The sequence below is a fragment of the Theobroma cacao genome, chromosome 9, assembly GCF_053813885.1.
Source record: "Theobroma cacao isolate CCN51 chromosome 9, ASM5381388v1, whole genome shotgun sequence".
Classification (NCBI taxonomy): domain Eukaryota; kingdom Viridiplantae; phylum Streptophyta; class Magnoliopsida; order Malvales; family Malvaceae; genus Theobroma; species Theobroma cacao.
In genome coordinates, this window is record NC_142647.1 from 14,703,602 (window position 1) to 14,722,702 (window position 19,101).

General features: G+C 37.1%; 1 protein-coding gene and 1 pseudogene across 1 annotated transcript; both read right to left on the minus strand.

Moving 5' to 3' along the window:
- Positions 1–9,871: 9,871 nt before the first annotated feature.
- LOC108663243 (rust resistance kinase Lr10 pseudogene) lies at positions 9,872–10,759 on the minus strand (annotated as a pseudogene).
- On the minus strand, positions 10,747–12,415 carry LOC18589277 (G-type lectin S-receptor-like serine/threonine-protein kinase At1g34300). The gene is made up of 2 exons (XM_088810131.1): positions 12,295–12,415; positions 10,747–12,183 (listed from the first exon to the last, which is right to left on the minus strand). Exons 1-2 carry the CDS (start codon positions 12,323–12,325, stop codon positions 10,982–10,984), a joined length of 1,233 nt encoding a protein of 410 aa, XP_088666257.1. The 5' UTR covers positions 12,326–12,415; the 3' UTR covers positions 10,747–10,981.
- Positions 12,416–19,101: the final 6,686 nt, after the last annotated feature.

The following is a 19,101-nucleotide window of genomic DNA, read 5'->3' on the forward strand; positions in this document are numbered from 1 at the left end:
GGGATGAAATGACACGAATGGAAATGGTGAATCATGAGAAGAGATATGAGAAATGCACTACGCATGTCAATTTATTAGAATGATAAATGATAAAAAGCTTGATACATAAAATTTTCAATGCTCTTGGGCATAAGCACGAATGTTTAGTTTGCATTACTTTGAAATTGAATCACAAGTGACTGGTAAACTCATGGTGATCCAGCTACTCAACTTCAACTTCGGTGGCTCGAGGTATGTAGTAGGAATCCCATCCATATTTCTTGGTTGCTCTTCACCTTCCTTTGTTGCGCATATTGAAAAATCAGAAAAGGCTTCCCCTAATGCTGACATGGATTCTTGGCTTCCAACAATAAGTGATTTAGGAAAGATGCAACCTCCGGATCGAAATGTCTCGTAGAGATGAGAATATATCATTCTATGATTTTCCAACATTTTCTCCTTAAAGCGAGCCAACCTTTCCCTTCTTCTTTCAGCTATCATTTTTTCTCTTTCCTTCTTAGTCGACTTATACCCTAGGCCAAACCTTTCTTCATTTTTGGTAGCACGTACGGGCCTTCTAATGCCTTGCAATTCTCTTCCTAGTCCTACCCTCGCTCGGTATCCTTTTTCTGCTATCTGATTGACAACCATCTCGGTGGTTTTGGAAAGCCTTGGAATAAGAGGTGTGGTTCTTTCTTTAATATATATGGTGTTAACAAACTCGAAGGATAGGAAGGAACACTCAGGCACTTCTTCTGTTGCTTCCACATAAGGAGTATCCGTTGGCTTGCTTATGAGTAAATCCTCTTCCCCGTTAACACATACAATCTTCCCATCCATGATGAACTTGACTTTTTGGTGAAGCGATGAAGGTATGGCCCCAGCCAGGTGAATCCAAGGTCTTCCCAACAAATAATTGTATGAAGGAGCGATATCTATAACTTGGAATTCAATGGTAAAGGTACACGGGTCGATTTCTATCGGTATCTTAATGTCCCCTACTACTTTTCTCCTCATCCCATCAAGGGCTCTCACAACCATCTGGCTCTTTTTCATATAAGACATGTCGATGGGTAAGCGGGCCAAGGTCCTTATGGGCATCACATTCAAGGATGATCCTTTATCAAACAGCACTTTTACGACGGTACAGCCTTTACACTTGGTAGTGATATGCAAGGCTTTATAGTTTCCCCTACCTCCAGAAGGGATTTCTTCATCGTTAAAGGATATTATGTTACCCACTAAAACGTTCCCAATGATGTAGTCCAAATTTTCAACTGAAATGTCATGCTCCACATATGCTTGGTTCAGAATCCTTATCAAAGAATTCCTATGTGGTTCTGAGCTGAGGAGCAATGATAACAGTGAGATACGAGCAGGCAACCTGTTCAATTACTCGACTACATTATACTCACTATGTTTGATGAACTTGAGGAACTCTGCAGCTTCTTTTTTCGTTATCGGTCCCTTTGAGCCATCTGTCGATTCTTGAGATTGCACTTTTTTTTCTCTCAGATGTTGCTCTTTTTCTTTTCCTTTCTCTTTCCTAAGATTCTCCAATGCCTCTGGTGTATAGCAACGTCCGCTGCGGGTAATACCCCCAACACCAGTTATATTTGCAACATTATCTTGAGATTTGGCCACCCATTTTCTCGTATTTGAAATTTGTACATTGCAATTATAGTTCCACGGGACAACTTTGTCATTTTTGTAAGGGAAAGGTTTAGGGACTTCAATGGTCATTTTGTCATGGGCTTTGTCTTCCATAGACTCTCTTTTTTGTTCATAGAAGATAGTTAAAGGTTTTATCTTTACTAGGTGAGTGGAATCCTTCGATATCATGTTTATTGCTGGCTTTGAAGCTTCCACATAAAACTCAATCCTCGAATCATCCATCATCTTTTGTACTTCTTTTCGGAAGGAACTACAATCCTGGATTAAATGCCCCACACATCCTTTGTGATATAAGCAGTATGGTCCTTGGATATCTCCCAAGTCATTCACATCAGGACATTTCGACCAAACCTTGAGCATATCGGCCTTTACCAAGGCTTCAAACACTTTCTCCAAGGGGGTTTCCACTTCCCGAATGTTCCTTTTAACATACACCTCCCCTTCGATTGCATTTACCCCAGCCTCAGCATGATTTGGCAGTGGGTTGTTGTTAACATTCTATTCTGGCTTCTTTTCGAAATTTAGGATTTCTGCCTTGATCAACCCTTGCACTTTTATGCTTGAATGCTATACAATTCTCGATCGAGTGACCTTCGATTCCATAATGATAATCACAATGAGCGAAAACATCATACCATCTCGGGAATGGAGGTTTTAATGGCTCTATGTATAAAGGTGCCACAAGATGGTTTACAACTAACTGAGTGAAGAGTTCAGCATATGGGATTGGGATTGGGTCAAACTGCACTTTCTCTTACTTGTTTCGCCATCCTCTTGATTCACTAGCAGTATGATTGTTTGAAGGTGTTGTTTGTTGTGTGCTTGAAGCTGTAATGGGTGTGGAAGCAAGTGGGTGGATATTTGCGGGGTAAGGTGTCCGTTGGATGGGAGTATATGGGTACAGGTTAGGAAAGGCATTTGGCATGGGTGGGTATAGGTATGGGCTTTGTGAAGTGTTATTCACAGTTGGGTAATAAGGGTATGGTGGATATGGTTAGTAAGGGTTTTATATTCCTCCTTGGGGTTGTCCCGAAGTGATGGCTTGGGCTTCTCCTTATTTCTTCTTAAAAGTTCCCCCTTTCTTCGTGTTTGTCGTATCACCTCCTTCTATCTTCCCTTGCTTAATGGTAGTCTCTATCATTTCTTCTGAAATCACCATATCAGCAAAGTTCTTTATGGCACTACCAACCAATCGTTCATAATAAGGGGCTCGCAGAGTGTTAATGAACATTACGATGGTATCTTTCTCAATTAATGGTGGCTGAACTTGAGAAGCCATATTCCTCCATCTTTGAGCATATTCTTTTGAAGCTTTTAGTGGGTTTTTTTTCCATGTTTTGTAAAGAAAGGCGATCTTGAGCCATATCTGTAACATGCTTATATTGAGCTACAAACGCCCGATCAAGGTCCTTCCATGTGCGGATTTGATTGCGGTCCAGTTGAACGTACCACTTTGCTGCAGCACCAGTGAGGCTATCTTGAAAGCAATGTATCAAGAGCTTGTCATCATGGGCATATGCGGCCATCTTTCCACAATACATGGTGATATGTGTGACCGGGCACTTGGTTCCGTCATACTTTTCAAAGTTTGGAACTTTGAAGTTTGGCGGTATAACCACATCTAGAACGAGACAGAGTTCGATTGCATCCATAGAGCAATACATTCCCATTCCTTCTATCATGCGTAGTCTCTCCTCAAAAAGGTCAAATTTCTAGTGGGTATCGGGATTGTCCTTTGATTCAATGGATCCACATTTGAGCTTCTCTTGTTCCTTTGGATCGTCCAGATCAGGTACAGAGATGGGATCTGAAGGACTTGCCCCTCAATTGGCCTCTGTTGGTCATAAGTCTGTGGTGGCCCTGTAGGCATTGGCATCCCAAAAAATGGATATTGGCCCATCGATGGCATGGGGATAGACGCATTCCTTGCAGGTGGTGGTGTAAATCCTGGTGGGTACACAAGGTCTGTATTGGCTTCTGTCTGTTGAACATCTTCTGGTGCACCAAAACTCCTTGCCGCTCTCTTCCCTTTATTTGTCGACATCAACTCTAAAATTTTTGACAACTGACCCATAATTTCTTCTTACTTTTTCTCGATCTTGTACATCCTCTTCGAATGCTCGTCCCCCATGATCTTAGAACGGGCTCTTGTATTGTATCTGTGGAGAGTTTGTTTCTCTAGAATTTTGTTCTTTATGGGTTCAAGAGATAAGTTAGAATTTTATGTTGACGAATGCATTATTATTTGTTATCATTTATATGAATCATGCAACTATGATGCAAGTGAAATGTGTTTAAAAAGAAAAGAAAAATAGGAAAAATATTGGCCATCCAACATTTACCATAAGAAAATCCACATCCATAAAACTGAAATATCCGATTACATCATTGTCTAAAACCATTACATAACTATCGAAAGGAAAAGCCAACTTTGTCATATTGGTCCCTAGCCATCCTGAGGTGACCGATCAACCGCTCACTCAACTCATCCCTCGGAAGAATCTTTTGCCTGAGTTCTTCGATCTTGTTTACCATTACTCGCGCTCTAAATGCCACTTCTCTGATCTGACTCAGGATCCATCGCATTTCAGCTTCTTTCCTTTGAAGGCCTTGTGTACACGAATCATTTATTTCCCTCATTTGGAAATACTCTTGCCTTACTACTTCATACTGTGCCTTGTAGCCCTCCATGGCAGTTTCTAACAAGCCGCAGTCATTTCTTAACTCTTGGATGGTTTGTTCTTGTCTTCGTACCTTGTGCTGCAAAGCATTGTTGGCATTTTGGAGTTCTTACATTCTGGCTATCAGAGAAGAATTTGCCACGTTCACTTCCTCAAACTTGCTTTGCCACTCATCTCGCTCTTCCAAAGCCATCCGTACCTTTCTTGTCGTCTCTTTCTTCACTTTTTCTAGCTCATCCTCATGTCTCCGCTTCATATTCATCATCTCCTTTTCAAGTCTCTTTCTTGTCAACTCACTCTCTAGCAGGACATCTTGAGGTTCTGGGTTTATGAGATGTTTTGATGGATTTTTTGAGAGGCATATGACATCTTTCACCCTTTGGTCGTGCCAAGTATGATATCCTGTGGTGACTTTATCGGTAACCCTTCCTTAATCCACTCGGCAAGTTTTCTTCCAGTCTTGTGCAATTTCCTCAATTTTCTTTGGCGTTTCTGGCTCTCCATATGTAAACTATAACTGGTTGAGCTGGTGAGTCATGGGCACGAATTGCTCAGATCTGAACTGTCTCCATACCATTATCGATGCATAGCTAATGGCTCCCTATGGTCCCATCAGCGGCACCCACGGCTTGTCTCCGCATTTATACATCACTTGCATTTAAGGCATCCATGGAGCTCTCCAAGTTACTTCAATGCTCATTAACCTCCGGAGACTCGCGACCCACTCTTATTTCCTCTTGCAGTCGGGCCGTACACTTTCGCAGAACTCAAGGATAGGGCAACTTACAGACAGATAAGGTTCCCGAAATTTGCTCTCTTTGCATTCGAAATGGCTCTTGACCCATATGGTTAAGAGTTGGGCACATCCGATGAATTGTCCCTCGCCTTTGCGCCGACAGAAATTCAAGGATCTGAAGGTTTCAGCTAAGATGGATGGGGCCGGATTGATGTTCCTTGTCACCTGATCAAAGAAATCTATGACTAATACCTCTACATGACCTAGAACCTTCGGGAAAACCACTAAGCCATAGATTGCCATCGCGAAAGCTAGGAGACCTTGTTCATCCTCCATGTGTTTTTTAATATATCCGTTCAAGAAACTCCACGGAAGGCATTCTGTGTCTCCTTTCTTCTTCAGGTGCTGATCCACTTCTACCGTAGTCATTCTTAACAACTTGGCCAACTTTCGCCGGTGTCCCATCTTCTAGGCCCTCCAATAGATCTTGTCAGGCTGCATGTGATATATCCGGAGTAGAGAGGAGTACTCTTCTATGGTAGGAGTCATGTCCACCTTGTTAAAGACAAAGCAACGGTATGAAGGATCCCAAAACTGGACGATGGCTCGGAGCATCTGGTCATCAACAGGTACATATAGGAGCCATGCAATGTGTCCATACTTGCTCTGAAAATTGTCTCGGTGAGCACGTCTCCATTGTTCCCAAATTCCTATCATCTCTACGAAGTCATTCTGCTGAAGGTCCAAGTGAACTCTCTCGAGTAAAGTTAGGATATGTCCTTCGGTCAAACAGTCTCCTTTTTCTTGTTGAATCTGCCCCATCTGTAACTCTATCTCATAGTCATTTTTGTATATGTTGAGTGGACCTGCTGTTGACGATGTCATGGATGTAACCAGGATCTCTTAGGTTGGATGTTGTGTAGCCAATATTTCTCCTATATGCAATTACAATGCATGCAAATGAACATGTAACATGCACATGACAAGCAAAATAAACTTAAGTTAGTATGGTAAAAAGAAAGAATGGAGTGTTAAAAACAATGAGAGAATAATAAGCAATATCATGGGTATTACTGTCTACTCCAAGATACTTTATTATCTCGTGGCAAAATTTAAAATAGAGGGAGTGGAAGAAATTCCTTCATGTGTACCTATTTATAGGAGATACTCTCACTGGTATGGTCCTACCTAGGGTTAAGTTGCTCTTGGTATTCTATATACTGAGCTGGGTTTATAAATAGAGCTAAGGTTCCCAAATCGTTCTTCACTATCGTCCACGAGGACTAGTAAGGCACCCCGGTCCTCACCCATTATAGGCTTCAAACGGACTAGGTTCAATTTGAGTGGGAGTCTTCACTAGCCTGTGTGGAGGTTATCACCTCACGAGAGCGTAGTTACTAAACTCCCTTCTAAAAAGGACATAACTCGGGTGGAGGGTTTATGCATGAATGCAAAAATGTGCTGTGTGTGTGAAGGAAAACATCGAATTCGGAGTAACAATCTCACATCCCTCTATCCTAAATCCCTCACAAGTATTAAAAGCAATAAAGTAACAAGTGTGAAATAAACAAATGCATTAAACAAAATATGTAGAACAAATCATCAACACTAAGGAAACATCGAATTATTTAAAGCCTTGGATAACCTATTATTATTTAATGGTTCGACTCTCGGAAGTCCCCAATGGAGTCACCAACTGTCGTAACGTGCGGGTCTGAGAACCCGACCGCCTAACGTGATGTGAAAACTCACTAAAAACTATTTAGGAATTATTAGGAGTCGCCACCAATCCTTTTTTTTTTTACTAGGTGCGATTGGCCACCTAATGACTCGATTCTAATCGACAAGGCCTTAAATTGATTTTAAGTTCGCCAAAGAGAACCTTAAACTGGTCTACGATTTTCTAGATCTAGGCTCGGGAGTACAATTACGTCCTGGGAAGGATTAGCACCTCCGGGACGCCCGTTTCATGAACGGTACCATATTTTAGATTATTCTATTAGGCTTTAATTTTTAAGTTCACTATATTTTCTTAGTTATTATTCTCTTATTTTATCTCCTATTTAACCTAAAATGGAATGCAAATGTGAGGTAAGATGAAGTGCATGGCGTGGGATAAAAACGTCGGATGAATAACCTTTTATCAAGAACGTTCTCTCGGATCCGCCCATCATACTGGTGGGATCCGGGGTGTTCTCTCACCTAGGGAATTATCCGAGAAACTCGCATTTGCAAATTCAACGAATAATTCCCATCATCGGGGTCATCGTACGTTTTTCTTTAAAAATAATGTTTTCGTGTATAATGAACCTAATTCGGGCAAAAGCCTTTTATTAAAGATATTTCTCGAGGCCTCCCATCATACTGGTGGGACTCGGGGACACCTTTTCACCTAAGGAACTTTTCGAGGAATACCTGTCTTTGCAAGATCCTCGGAAGATCCCATCATCGGGGCTTAAACTCAAAAACAAAAAAATTTATATGCAATGATATGATGCAATATATATATATGCTATGCTAACACAATTATCTATTATTATTTTTTTTTTGTCATTTATTATTATTTAATTATTATTTTCATTTTATTTTATTTTTTATTATTGTATTTTCTATTTTATTTCTTATTATTATTTTTTATACTTTGCATTTTTTATTCTAAGCTCTTATATTTTCCTTTTATGATTCCATGTTATTTTAGTGAACAAAAATTTTATTTATTATTATTTTTTATTATACTATTTTTATTTTGTATATTTTTATTATTATTATATTTTTTCGTAAGCAATCTTTTATTCAAACCTAATGCCTAAGATCTTATTTTATATATCTATATTTAATTCTTTTTTACTTTCTTATCTTTATCTTCACATTTTTTTATAATATTTATTAATTCATAATTTGTGTCACTTGATATTTAATGCTTAATTTTAAATTAGTTGTTGTTTTAGATTTTTTATTTATTTATTTAATGTCATGTATATTTCATTTTCACAAATTAATTACTTACTATATATTCGAATTATTATTATTATTGTTTTCATTTTTTTATTTTTCATTTTTTCCTTTTTATCTATTATTTGTTTATTTACTTCCTTTTTTTATGATTTTGTGTTGTTAATTTTTATATTTATAAAAAATTTCGAGATCTCGAAATCAAGGCCCTCCCATCGTACTGGTGGAGCCTTAATTTGGATTCCAAACCTAGGGAAAATTGGCTTTGGATTGCGACTTCTCGCATCCCGACCGATCATCCCATCATCGGTGTTAAATTAAACAATTATGCTATTTTAGTTCTCTCCTCATTTGTACTCATCTCTCTTTATTTTATACAAAGCTATATTATTATTATTTTATTTTTATTTACTATTTATTATTTTATTTTTTATTAAATGTTCATTTATTTCCCTATATATTTTTTATTGTTGGACCTATTTTTATAACTAAATGACTTTTCTATCTAATTTTGCTATTATTTATTACATAAATATATATTTTTATATTTTACCTTCTCTATATTTTTTTTTGCATATATATTTAAAAAATTTTATTTCATCCTTATCTATTTTGATATATTTTTTTATTCACTTTATATGTTTTTTTTTTCTTGTCATCTGATAATTTTAAATTTTTATATATTTTATATATTTTATCTTTAATTCTAATTTAAAAGAAACTAATTATCTTTCTATTTAAACTATGGGCCAAGCATACCACAAAAACAAATCAAAAGAAAAAAAAAAGGAATTTACTTGTTGTGGACTAAGAGCAGCCCCAAGATAACCGGTCTTCTCCAATCTTCGGTCCACCTGGTATCCCGTAAGGTGGCCCCCCAACTATCAAAACGGCATCATTCGGTGTGATAAGGAGAGGCTTCCCCACAAGCTAGGAACGGCGTCGTTTAGGGACCTCTACGCCCTTACTATATAAGCTCCTTTTTCCCCTCCTCTCTTCATTTCTTCTCTTTCAATTTCTCTCTCTAAAGACCCTACCCTCTCCCTTCTCTCTACAAACCACCGGCCAACCCAACGGTTAGCTCTCTCTCCAAACTGACAGCGTCAGCAACACCTTATCTTCCTTGCGTCGATGTCACTGGTTAATAATCGACTCTCTCCCAAACAGATCTCTTTTTCCTCCCTTTCACTAGTGCAAGCTGTCGGCCACCCACAACCTGCTCTCCCTTTTTCAGTGACGCCGATCGGGTCTATCCCCCACAAAGCTACCGCCACTCTCTTTCTCGACTCACTCCTCCATCTGGCAACTAACCCCAAGTCTCTCCCTCTATCCGGCGACACCTAAGAAACCCCTTAAATCTCCCTAAGGCCCGACTAAAAAATCCCTCAAAAACCCAGCTACTCTCCTCCTCCCATTGTGTATTTTCTAATCTTTTATTTATTTTTGGTATTGCTTGGTATATATTTTTTTGTATTTGTGGTTGATTCTGGCTGTTAAAGAACTTAGGAATTTTTGGTTGTGGTTTTTCGGCTGCTAGGAAACTTAGGAATTTTTGCAGGTTGTTGGTTTTTCATTCTCGATTGTGGCCTCCTTCGAATGGGTGCTACAGTGGGGTTTTATACCCAGTTGTCCAACTTGGTCCTGGCTTCTGCAGGGGCCTTGCTCCACTACCTTGCCAGACGCGAGTTTTTCGAGTCTGGCATTGTTGTGGTGCCTGGCTGGTACTGGCAGGGTGCGTCCGCGCCCTGCCAGTACTTTTTTTTTTTAACTCATTTCATGATTTTTTTAATTAATTAATAATAATTTTTCGTTTATGATTTTTTCATAGTGTCTACACTCAGAAAGCAAATCAGCTACTTCGGGAAAGAACTTTGCATCTAGGCTTATTGTTATTAGGTTCAGAAGGCTCCATACAAAAAAATGCAAAAGGATTTGAAGGGGCAAAAATCTCAAATGCTCCTTCCAACATTTTCACAACAACACTCATCAAAGGCCTTGACTCCGGCCTATATTGAACACACCACAAAGCTGTTTTGATCATTCTCTCTGCCATATCTCTATCTTTTCCTCAATTCCGCAGACTATCATCAATTCAACAAGATTTCCATTCTCGATCTTTTTCCACATCCATCTTGGAAACCACTCTTGGCTTTCAGGAAGATTTCCATCGAGGTTCCTTCTCTTACCTATGATTTCAAAACAATAGCATCCCAAATCTGTAAACATCACATTTATGGGTTATAGAATATGGCATCCAAAGTTCTGGTGCCGCATATCCTGGAGTACCCCTTCCTCCTGTCACGTTTGCATGAGTATTTTCCCTGTTGCAAAGCTTGGCCAAACCGAAATCAGCTATTTTAGGAAAGAACTTTGCATCTAGGAGAATGTTTCCGGGCTTTATGTCGTAGTGAATAATTCACTGTTGGCATTCCTTATCTAAGTAAGCAATCTCTTTCGCTATGCCTACTGCAATCTCATGAAGCTTTTCAAATCTCAATTTCTTGTCTTCACTGAATAAAAACTTGTCAAGCGGACCATTTGTCATGTATTCATAAACAAGAGCTCTCAGGTTCCTCTCAAAGTAGAAACCATAAGTCGAATCAAATTAAAATGGTGAACTTTTGCACAGAATAGTTATTGATATCCTATTCTATTCCATTTCGCAAACCAAATAGGAGATCTGGAGCAGGGGGTCTCGTTAATATGTAAAAGAGCTAACTCTACTTGTATATATCATCTCTTCTGTGCGATCCTTCAATGAGCCAATTTCTTTCTTTTTCTCATAGTTAATACAACAAATCTCTTGGATACTAATTTCACTAAGTCTATGAAAAAACATTAATAAATATCTTATAATAGTTGTAGAAGTAGATAAATTGCATCAGCAGAGTGAACTGGGCAAAGACACGAAACACTGAAGGCAATGACAGAAAGAGGGATGTACTTACACTTTAATGTGCTAACTGGAACTGCCAGCCACTTCAATCTCATAATTTTTCATGGTAGGAGTTGTGCGTACTAACGTTGATTCTGTTACCACTGAAGGAGATTCGGAATCAACAGAGGCTTCAGTCCATGTTGTAAGGGCAGAAATACGAGGAATTTGAGTCTCCATAAGCAAATGAAGAAATGGATTCGAAAGTGCAGGGATATCCATTGCCCCTTCCAACATTTTAACCACCATGCTCATCAAAGGCCTCTGCTCAGGTCTATACTGGACACAACAAAGAGCGGTTTTGACCATTCTCTCTGCTGTCTCTCTACTTATGTCATCAATCTCGCAGACTTTCATCAACTCCCCTAAATCTCCATTCTCAATATTTTTCCACACCCATCTTGGAAACCACTCCAGGCTCTCTGGAAGTTGAATGTCAAGGTTCCTTCTCCTGCCTATGATCTCAAATAGTAGCATTCCAAAGCTATAAACATCACACTTCTGGGTTATAGGATAAGGCATCCAAAGTTCTGGTGCTGCATATCCTGGTGTACCTCTACCACCTGTCATGGTTATATGAGTATTTTCCCTGTTGCAGAGCTTGGCCAAACCAAAATCAGCTACTTTAGGAAAGAACTGTGCATCTAGGAGAATGTTTCCAGGCTTTATGTCGTAGTGAATAATTCGCTGCTGGCATTCCTCATGTAAGTAAGCGATCCCTTTTGCCGTGCCTATTGCAATCTCATGAAGTTTTTCGAATCCTAATAACTTCTCTTCACTAAATAAAAACTTGTCAAGTGAGCCGTTTGTCATGTACTCGTAAACGAGGGCCCTCAGGTTCCAATCAAAGCAGAAGCCGTAGAGTCGAACAAGATTAAAATGATGAACTCTACCAATTGTACTCACTTCCGCCATGAATTGTTGCTCGATTTTTTTATCGGAGCTTCCATATAAAACCTTAACAGCTACGATGGTTTCATTATTGAAAACTCCCTTATACACAGCTCCAAAACCCCCTGAACCCAGCAGATTGGTAAAATTATCAGTTGCAATCCTTAGCTCCTGAGAGGTAAATCTGATTGGTTTTTCCTTTTCCATGTCATTGAGGAATTTATCAATGGTTGGTGTCCGAAACCTGGGGAGGTGAGCATTGCTCCTAGGAGCTTTAGCTCTTCTCCTTAAAGCGATAACGAGCATTATGACAAAAATCGTGATGATGACGATTACTGCAAAGGGTAGGAAATCATTACAAATCTATAATTTATCAGTTTTTTTGACATGGATGATTACGAAGAAAACAGAACCAAAGAATATAGAAACACTGGAGAAAACCTTACCTGTAGATACAACTCCTGGAGTTGATGACATTGATGATGGGAGAAGGCACAAGTCGAAGCAGATGCAATTAACAATATCTTAGATGGCATTCAGAAGTAGATGTATTTACCAACAATGTATGGAGAAAATGAATCCATTTAATTTTTTCTAAATTTACCCCACTAGCCTGACATTAAAGTCTTCCACACTAGCGTATATCAAGTTAGGTTGTCTTCATGAATGCACTTACATAATTGCAATGGTCCATTTCTACGCAGCGCAGCTCCAATCAAGTTTTGACTTCTAAAATAGGACCCCAACTGTGACATGGTTTGAAGAGACACGACTGCTTGCCTTTCTTTTAATGTTTGTTGAAAATGGGACTCCTTTGAACGCGTTGACACGGTGAATTGCAGTCGACACGCTTTCGTGTAGCTTTGAATTTTACAGCATTAATCCCACTAAATCATCTGCTTGAATTTTTCTTTTTTAAAAGCGTTTTTATTAGCACAAGAGCCATTATGCCAACTGCAGTCTCTATGCTGTAAGATGACTCCTAGTGCCAGATCATAACAGTATGGTTACAAAAGTGATATTCCGCTTCACAAAAGAACAACGGTATCTCATTCCTAATCAGCTATACCCTAAACCTAAATAGAATGTAATGAACTCCCTACCTTTTTCTCAACATTATGAACTAAACAAAAAAATAATAATATATTTACTTCACGAAATAGATAGAAATAAAATAAAATAATTATGTTGTGATAATAAAATTAAATAGTTATTATGCAGTTTGATATAACAAATAGAATATGACAGAAATAGTTATTATAATGGTGTTTGATTGGTAAAAATAATTTTAAAATAAGAAAGGAATAGAAGATAAAATTCCTTAACCATTCTCCTAACTAAACATGCAGTAATCAAAATGAAGGATCCTAAAACCCCTCCCCATAAAGACTAACCTTCATAAGGAAAAAAAAAAAAAAGTCAGCCTTCACATTACCAATAAATCATAAGTGCATAAAAACAAAAAAAGGACTTTCCTTCCTATATCTTGGATACTTGTGGCAGTTCCTAAACATCTTTTCTCCTCTTACCCCCGTATCAGCCAATCAACAAAAACATAAAAACAACAATGCCTTCCCAACAACCCCCACTTTGGCCATCAAAGATCAAAATCATCACATTCATCGATACCTTCATAACACCTGCAGCCCCTATATCACGAAAACATGGCCCTTCTTGTTCGACACTTATCTATGCTATCATTCTCCATCCATTGCCTCCAATTCAACCAATCTCTGTATTACTCTCTCTTTCTCTTCCTAAAAAGATAGCCCCAATTTTCTTGTCAAATCCCATATTTCTTATATTTCTTTTCTTATTGTAGCGTCCATTTTTCGAAAGTCTCAATATGGAATTGAATGATTCCCCTGACTACTTGATCCATACGTTCGAAAGCCACTGCCTCCACATCATGTAACTCATTGACTCTTTCCCCTATACTCATTGAATCATTGCCTACACCCACCATTCATATGTGTCAGTGGGTGAAACCTATAGTTTTCGCTACTTGGATAAATGAGACAATTAACTTGGTGAGTTTAGGAAATGCCTTTGTTAACTTAAGAACCTCAATGTCAACTTTGAAATTTCATAATTAAAGGTTATGAAGGTTGTGGGAAAGATTTGGATTGATTTTAGGCTTCAAAAGAATCAATTTTTACGAATTTGAACCTTAAGAGTCAATCCCTGTGCTTGTGGGATCAATCTTGTGAAGTAGAAATTTAGGGATAAATAATAGCACTGGCCTAAGATCGAGTACAGATGTTGTTGATTTCTCATGCAAGTGCACATATCGTTAACAAATAATATAGTGATAAAGTAGAATATCGTTCTTACAGAGAATTGTTTTAATTCCTAGTGTTAAATACTAAAATTATAACACCTTAATTTTATCCAAAAAATTAAAAATTAAATTGAAAAGGAAAACTAATTTTAACAAACCAATGACTAAGACTAATCTAAATTAACTAGTAAAATTATTTTATTAAATCTGATGGACTTTAAACCTAAGATTATGATGTCCCTCAATATTTCATCTGAATATTGTCTCTCTCTCTCTCTCTCTTTCTTAACTTAGTATAATATATTAAATTGCTAACCTAAACTCCTAAATTATTTACAAGTCTTTGTCAAGTTTCTCATAAAAATATATCTCCCAATTAATTTACCATATGTCAATGCAAATTAATTTGAAGATAGATTCATTAAGTTCGTGCTCTAACTTTGGCTATGTATGGCTCATAGGTGTATGTCTACCCTATATGCAAATAAAACCACCTAATCAACTAAGTCTATTCAATAATATGCTATTCTATTCAAGCTTTACCTAAATCTCCTTCGTCAAGGTTTAACCTAACTTTTCAATTCAATCTAATTGGTGATCAGGCTATTAAAAGCATTAAGAACAATATAAAATAAACAACTTAAATCCATCAAACATAATGAAAAGGGAGAGAAATAAATCACACTACATATTGAGTTCAATTATAATCTTAGATAAATAAACTAGTTCCCTATCAAGTCACACATCATCATCAAATTAAATTTAAACAATAACATCAAACTAAGAAAATTAAAAGAATAATAAAAAGATAAAACTCAAGAATTATTATCTTAATCTTCCAAATCTTCTTCTTGAATATTTCAAATTCTTCTCAACTTGAATGACATTGTGGCTTGATTCTAAATTGTCAATCTGGTGTTTCGTTCTCTCAAAGTCCTCCGAAAGGTTATTTTCATAGTGCTTTGAAGTTGAGACAAGTTTGGTGAAGAAATAAGCTACTTCAAATTAGGATTTCCTTATCAAACTACATAAGTCGCGGCCTACCTTCACCAAAGTCGTGGCCTCGACCAATTAATTAGCAAAAATTGTAATTGCTCTAGGACTACTATAGTGCTTCAACTTCGACAAGATTTTGACCACATTCTAGTCCGAATTGGGCGAAGTGGTAAACATGAAAGTTGTAGCTTTTTCTCTTATTTTTCCAATGGTCTAAGAATCATCTCATTTAGAGCTTTGTAAAGGGAGTTATGGTCGAAATACTGAAATATGTGCAGTGAAACTCTGCACCTCGAAATTGCTCTCCTTCTTTCCTTAAAATTCTTCCTTTATTAAACCTACAAAAGCACAAATAAATCAATAACAATCTATCTTAATCACACTAACACCAAATTAAGCATAAAATTAACCAAGATTAGATTGACTTACCTAAATAAACTGATCTAAAATAATTAAATAAAATCTACTAATTTTTACGCATCATTACAAAAACTAAGCTAAATTGATATCAAAATTAAGCCCAAATAACTCTATATCATAGAGTTATCACACCCCGAAACTTAAGATTTTGCTAGTCCTCAAGCAAAACAAAAAAAAGAAACTAACCTACGAAAATCAAATTCAAATGGTGAAAACTAAAAATGTATAGTTACTATTACTATTGGATAAAGTGCAGCAATTTAATGATGCCCCATAATTTCCTCAAAAGTATGCCTATCAATTTCAACTTAAGGAAAAATATAGGTATTACTTAAATTCATGTTTCAATCCTAATGCAAGTACATTCTTGAATGGATTTCTATCTGTATGTGTGAAATCGTTTACCAAGAATATGATGACATCCGGATGAGTTTATGCCAACACAAATTTCAAATTAGTACTTGAATTCCATAGGTTTACTTTTCATCTCTCTCTCCACTAATGTAGACTAACACAAAACTAGGGATCAATAGGACTTTAATAAGCTTATAATGTATGGCTAGGGTCTAAGTAAAATAAAAGATAATAATGTGGCTCAAATCACCCTAATCTCATAATTTTTCTAGGACTTATATATAGAGCTCTATTTCCCTTTTACTAGTACACCTTTTCTTTCACATTTGAACTTTTTTTTTTGTTGGTCCCAAGTAAATATGCTAGAGAGGAGGTGAATAGCACAATTTGGCTCTTTTAAATTTTATTTCTAAGTGTAGACAAATACAAGATAAAAGGAAGAATGAAAATAAAACAAAAACAAAGTAAATAAGATAGCAAAATTTAGAGTGGTTCGGTCCAAGACCTATATCCACTACCTTGATTATCCAACCAAGGATTTTCTAACCAATCCACTAAGAACCAGTGAAATTAATAAGCTTTCACCAAGCTTTACAATGGCTTTTACCAGGCTTAGCCAAAACCTTTCACAATAGTTTTTCCTGGGCTCAACTATAACCCAACACCTAACTTTTCAAGGCTAAGTTAGAACCTTAACACAAACAAGCAATCTTAGCTTTATTAAACCCCTTAGAGTAACCTTTTCACTTTAAGAACATAAGGAGAGAAGTAAAAAGAGTGTACCTATGATAACAAGGTTGATATAAGTGGTACAAATGAAGTGCAGATCATAATTATAAAGGATACGAGTTGAGTGCAGTAAATGAGCAGCAAGTGTTATCTAATTTTTCAACTCTTTTTGTGTACTTGGAAGCCTTGAATGCATTTTTAGCCATTGGAACCCTTTTTTATACTTGAAGAAACAACTCTGATGGCAGTTACAGTTGGGAGTTGGTTCTAGCCGTTAAACTGTCTTTTAGTGTATAATTCAAACTTATAAGCATAATGCTCTTAGTCGACTAAGTCGTTTTTGTCTTATGTTCCCAATTTCTGGCAGTTCTGGCAGTGTACACTTAGTCGACTAACCCACTTCTTGGTCGACTAAGTTGGTTCTGTTTCTCAACACTCTTTAGCCCACTATTCTTCTAATTTGAATCTTAGTTGACTAAATCTTCCTTAATCAACTAAGGGGCTTTTGTCTTATTGGTCAAATGTGACTTGCTTACTTTTATACTCTTTGATATGTGCATTTTAATGATTGAATATTTATTTGCATACAATTTTGTCATGCACACTTAAGTAAAAATATTAGACACAAATGAAATGGGAATGTTTTATTATCATCAAAAACTAATGAAGCCAACACTCTCCCCCTTTTTGATGATGACAAAACATTCCTTGATTAATAGCATAATGTCCTTTTATTCTTTTTGATTCTGTAGAAAATAGGGATTACTCCCCCTAAATATGTGATCCCCCTTAGTGTGTGCATATTTTACTTATTCATTCCAGCTAATTTTATTCATGTCATATAGAAAATGATGTTATATATTCAGAGTGTATTTATATGCAGACATATAGAGTGATTTGCAGTAGGAAAATGTTGACAGATTATCAAAATTTCAGCAGTGTCTGTCAACAATGTATTATTTCTAGATTTTGTCTTTGGCAATAATTATTCATCAGATGTAGTATAGTTTGCATCCATATATATATCTACAAACATTTTCCATTTATGAAATCATGACAAAAGTCAATCATCAACATCATTTCTCAAAATCAATACAGCACCAGATTTTTATCAGCAACAGTTAAAATACCATAGATAGTAAGTTATCATTAGATATTTAATCATAAACACATTAGCATTCAATTTCACACATAAAAGCATAAACAACAAAGTTAAATTTAAGTGTTCAATTGCCATCATGGCATAAACAGCAGATTATCACAAATTAATAGTTAATATTTCCTATACTGCCCCTACACAATTTTTACTTCCTATCTCTCCTAAATTCTCCTTAAGGTTCCTACCATAGAAAATTTCTACTTCTTATCTCTTCTAAATTCTCCTTAAGGTTCCTACCATACATCTCCCCTTTTTTGTCATCATTAATCTCTAATCATCTTTTGAGGAGGATGAAGGAGAGGATTCATCATCAGTGTATTATTTGACATCAAGGGGTTGAAGAGATGATTCTGGTTGAGGAGATGGTTGAGGTGGTGATTTTTCAAGGGACTGTTTAGGGGATGAAATCTCTAAAGGGTGTTGAGGAGAGGAGATTTGTGCTGGCTTGGTCTTCTCAGCCAATCTGGATGATTTCCTCCTTTTGATGAACTTTAGTTGCCATTGTTTTCTTGCACATGCCTAGTGGTTTGGACTTTTTCTGTGGTTCTTCAGTAGCTTTTTCTTTTTCCTTCTCTAATTGCCCTTCTGCAATAGGAGCTAATGCAGATGCTATTTGCTGAGCTTTTCCCTTACCTACCACTTTCTCAGCTTGCTCCTTTTAAACCATCTAATGGAAAAGTCCCATGATTGAAACCTCTTCAGAATGTGGAGGAGATGGTTGAGGTTGGGGTTCAAAGGGAATATTTCCATTAAGTGATCCAAGCACCTCGGTATCTTGATCAGATTCATCCTTGTCTTGAGGCTCAAGTGAGGGTGATTTTCTCGATTGTTCTACCTCAATTTCATGACCTTCAGCTTGTACCTTAGCTTCCTGTCCTGCTGGAGCCAGACTAGGAGTTACAGAGCTGTCTGCAGCAACTGGTTCAGATGGCACTTTTTCTTTTCTTTTTATTTTGCTTTCCATTTCAGTTAACCTTTCTTCTATTTTCTGAACCCTTGCCCCTTGATTTGTGAGCTTCCCATCAATTCTCATTAGCAGATTAAAAATTACTTCATTTGAGAATTGAGATGGTGCTGTTTTTGGTTGAGCAGGTAAAGAGGATTCTTTTCCTAGACCAGCCTTGGGGGTTTTAATGTATCGTTCTCCATCCAGTTTGTACCCCATTTTAGGTAAGCTTCCTAGATAAATGGCTTGGTCTCTGGTCTTAACCTTGTCAGCCTCATACCTAGAACTCCAAATTCCTTTCTTCTACACTAGAAAAGTAATGCTATTTCCATAAGGCAAGTTGATCTTCTCCAATTTGCATGCAACCC